The following is a 3,897-nucleotide window of genomic DNA, read 5'->3' as shown; positions in this document are numbered from 1 at the left end:
GTCCAGCGTGGGGTGGGAGGCCCTGTGGTGGTCCAGCGTGGGGTGGGAGGCCCTGTGTTGGTCCAGCGTGGGGTGGGAGGCCCTGTGGTGGTCCAGCGTGGGGTGGGATGCCCTGTGTTGGTCCAGCGTGGGGTGGGAGGCCCTGTGGTGGTCCAGCGTGGGGTGGGAGGCCCTGTGTTGGTCCAGCGTGGGGTGGGAGGCCCTGTGTTGCTCCAGCGTGGGGTGGGAGGCCCTGTGTTGGTCCAGCATGGGGTGGGATGCCCTGTGTTGGTCCAGCGTGGGGTGGGATGCCCTGTGTTGGTCCAGCGTGGGGTGGGATGCCCTGTGTTGGTCCAGCGTGGGGTGGGATGCCCTGTGTTGGTCCAGCGTGGGGTGGGATGCCCTATGTTGGTCCAGCGTGGGGTGGGATGCCCTGTGTTGGTCCAGCGTGGGGTGGGAGGCCCTGTGTTGGTCCAGCGTGGGGTGGGATGCCCTGTGTTGGTCCAGCCTGGGGTGGGATGCCAAGTAGACGTTTTGCTTCATTGCACATCTCTGGAGATTTGTGCATCGATTCTTTGTATGAAGCCGGGGTGGTTATCCCATCTGGGTAGCAGTGCAGAGATTAATACTTTTGAGGAGGGAAATGTTGACGTGACTTTTCTCTCTCTGTCTCTCTATCCCTCTCTATCCCTCTCTCTCTCTGACTCTCTCTCCTCTCTTTGTCTCTCTCTCTCTTTCTCTCTCTCTCTCTCCCTCTCTATCTCTCTCTGTCTCTCTCTCTCTCTCCCTCTCTCTCTCTCTCTCTCTCTCCCTCTCGCTCTCTCTCTAGGCCCAGCAGCTGAAGTCTAATCAGACCCTGGATACTGCTCTGTGTCTGGTAAGATGAATGATTTGATAATCATCACCACAAATGCTAGATATGTTGCATATACAGTGCATTTAGTCTTTACAGGGAGGCTTGATTAACCAGATGATAATAAAAATAGGGACTAAGTTCTATATAATTGTTAACCCCGCAAAAATGTGGCTAGTTCTTTTTGTTTTTTGACGATTGCATACCCAAAGTAATTTGCGATTTATTACATTAACACTTTGGGTGCTAATGTAATAGAGAAACAGAGGTTTGAACACTGAAATAAAATATCTCTCCTTACTTTTGTGTTGACTTGTTGCCAGATGCCTGTTTTTAAGTTCCAGCTGAGAGGTAGGAGCTGGAGAACATAACGGTTCCATAGCCTCAAGTCTTATGTAGTACAGGTCCAAAGTTGATAACAATCCCACAGAAAATGAGTGCTCTGGAACACTGGTCCACGTGGAACACGCTGCTCTGGAACACTGGTCCACGTGGAACAAGCTCCAGTGATCGTCTGGTTCTCCAGGTTCTGCTCTCTGGAGCTCCAGTGATCGTCTGGTTCTCCAGGTTCTGCTCTCTGGAGCTCCAGTGATCGTCTGGTTCTCCAGGTTCTGCTCTCTGGATCAGTGCAGCGGAGTCATGGAACCCATTACAACGTGACCCAGAACTAAGCACTAACCACATTCTGGATGTTTTAAATGTTTTACCAGAGGCAAAGCACAGGCAAGAGTTCGCTTTGGAGTTCGCTTTGGGGCAGATTAAGCTCTCCCTGACCCTCTGTTGCCTCTTGTAAAGCCAACTCTCGTCTGTGCTGTAGTAGCAGAAGTGCCTTCTGCCGCTCAAAACTGAGTGCCACCGTGCACTATCGGCCTAAACAAAGTGAGCCACACTCACAAACAAAGTGTCATACGACACAGGCCTACAAAACAAACAAAACCTATGCTGGGACAATGAAGCGTGAATACCAAGAAGAAGACAGTCTGACCCAATGAACCTCCCCACCCTGACTAACTACAGGGCCTAACTACTAACTAACTAACTACCTCAAAACCTCAATCTTCGTGCTACTACTTGCAGGGGGTACTGATGCACTGGAACTCTCTGGGCAGAAGAAGTACCTGTTATACAGCCACTCCTCTGAGCCAGAGACGTCCTCCCGAGAGGACACAAGCACCAATGCCAGTGCCTGTCTCTACCCATGTCTGTAGCCGCCTAAAAAAGAAAACACCAAGACAAGTCCCCCTATTGGAAACCTGGCATCTTTGCCTAACTGGGGATTTATGGTTCCTAAAATACACAGACTGTCATTAAGGTATCAAACTCCAAAGCCTCAACACAAGCAATAACAAACAAACAAAACAAAGTAACAAATCTCCACCACAAGAAATCTGCACAAACAAACTGCTACTTTCCCCAGATACCAAACAATCAAACCCCAATAACAAAGACCAAATCACATGTGCTTACTCCCTAACACTGGCATACAAATACGCAGGCTACAAACAAATTCCAGCCAACAGGCCACAAATACTAGCTGCAAACCTCAGGTCACAGACACTAGTCCAATCAAGTAATTAGCCTAAATATCTTTTCAAATTAGCCCTTCTATAATCAGACAGAGCCCAAACAAATCGTCCCAACAGGAACTCTACCACAAATGCCAGCCAAATACAAATTCCAAATGCCAGAAAAATCACCAAGCACAAATCTAACCACACTAGGTCAAATTACAAACAGTCAATTCACTAATTACCACAAAAGGTCCTCCAAACGGCTCGAGCCCCCATATATGACAAACCAGAGGGTTGTCATAAATGGGTAGTCCGAACGCACGCGATAACAATTTAACAAAGAATTTATTTAATCCTATCTAAACAAATAATAATCGAATTAAACAACAAATGTGTATAACAGAATGGACAGAGGATGCCAAGTTGGTTCACTTGGTCCTGTCCTGTTTAATGGGAGAAGCAGATGGGAGAAGCAGACAGAAGGGTTAGACAGGGAAACATATATACTGTGTGTGCAGGCAGCTCTGCACTGCACAGGTGAGGGTAATTGGGGTAACGACCTACCCACTCCACCCTGCTCGTTGAGTCAGAAGACTCCCCATTTGCAGGTAGAGTGGGGGTCGTCACACCGTCCACCATCAACACGCAGTTGTTTCTGCTAATTGCTCTTGCTTATGAACTATATTATTATTATTATTGTTATTTTTCTGACTACGTATTGATGATTGATGTATTGTTTTAAATTGATTGTGTGTCGTGTTGCATGTAATGCTCTCTGTACGTCTGCGCTCCCAGGTCCCTCGCCTCCAGGACGACCCCGGTGCCTCAAGCGCCATCCCTAGGAGTTCACCGGCTGACCTGGTCCGTCTGCAGCCAGCCACCCTGCTGCTCTCCCTGACCCTGACCTGGTCCGTCTGCAGCCAGCCACCCTGCTGCTCTCCCTGACCCTGGCCTGGTCCGTCTGCAGCCAGCCACCCTGCTGCTCTCCCTGACCCTGGCCTGGTCCCTCTGCAGCGAGCCACCCTGCTGCTCTCCCTGACCCTGGCCTGGTCCCTCTCCCTGACCCTGGCCTGGTCCCTCTCCCTGACCCTGGCCTGGTCCCTCTGCAGCCAGCCACCCTGCTGCTCTCCCTGACCCTGGCCTGGTCTGTCCTGTGTCAAAGTCTTCAAGGTCTCCAGCTTTTGTAGAATCTCGTCTACCCCCCCCACAGATCCATGACACCTACCCCCCACAGATCCATGACACCTCCCCCCACAGAGCCATGACACCTCCCCCCCACAGAGCCATGACACCTCCCCCCACAGAACCATGACACCTACCCCCCACAGAGCCATGACACCTCCCCCCCACAGATCCATGACACCTACCCCCCACAGATCCATGACACCTCCCCCCACAGAGCCATGACACCTACCCCCCACAGAGCCATGACACCTCCCCCCCACAGATCCATGACACCTGCCCCCACAGATCCATGACACCTCCCCCCCACAGAGCCATGACACCTACCCCCCACAGCACCATGACACCTACCCCCCACAGAGCCATGACACC

At 51.3% G+C, this 3,897-nt stretch overlaps 1 protein-coding gene across 1 annotated transcript in view; it reads left to right on the top strand.

The window, feature by feature from the left end:
• LOC311247668 (GDNF family receptor alpha-1-like) overlaps positions 1-3,477 on the top strand; it is a gene marked incomplete at both ends in the record, with an annotated part of 82,026 nt that extends 78,549 nt beyond the window's left edge. The window contains 2 exons of the mRNA XM_084338681.1: positions 3,139-3,255; positions 3,358-3,477. Coding sequence (XP_084194807.1) covers positions 3,139-3,255; positions 3,358-3,477 — 237 coding nt within the window. The remainder of the gene's footprint in view (positions 1-3,138; positions 3,256-3,357) is intronic.
• Between the last annotated feature and the right edge of the window lie 420 nt (positions 3,478-3,897).

This window comes from Notolepis coatsorum (assembly GCF_963971535.1).
Source record: "Notolepis coatsorum genome assembly, contig: SCAFFOLD_119, whole genome shotgun sequence".
NCBI lineage: Eukaryota > Metazoa > Chordata > Actinopteri > Aulopiformes > Paralepididae > Notolepis > Notolepis coatsorum.
Note: the sequence above shows the minus strand (reverse complement) of the source record. Positions and strands in the feature narration are given on the sequence as shown.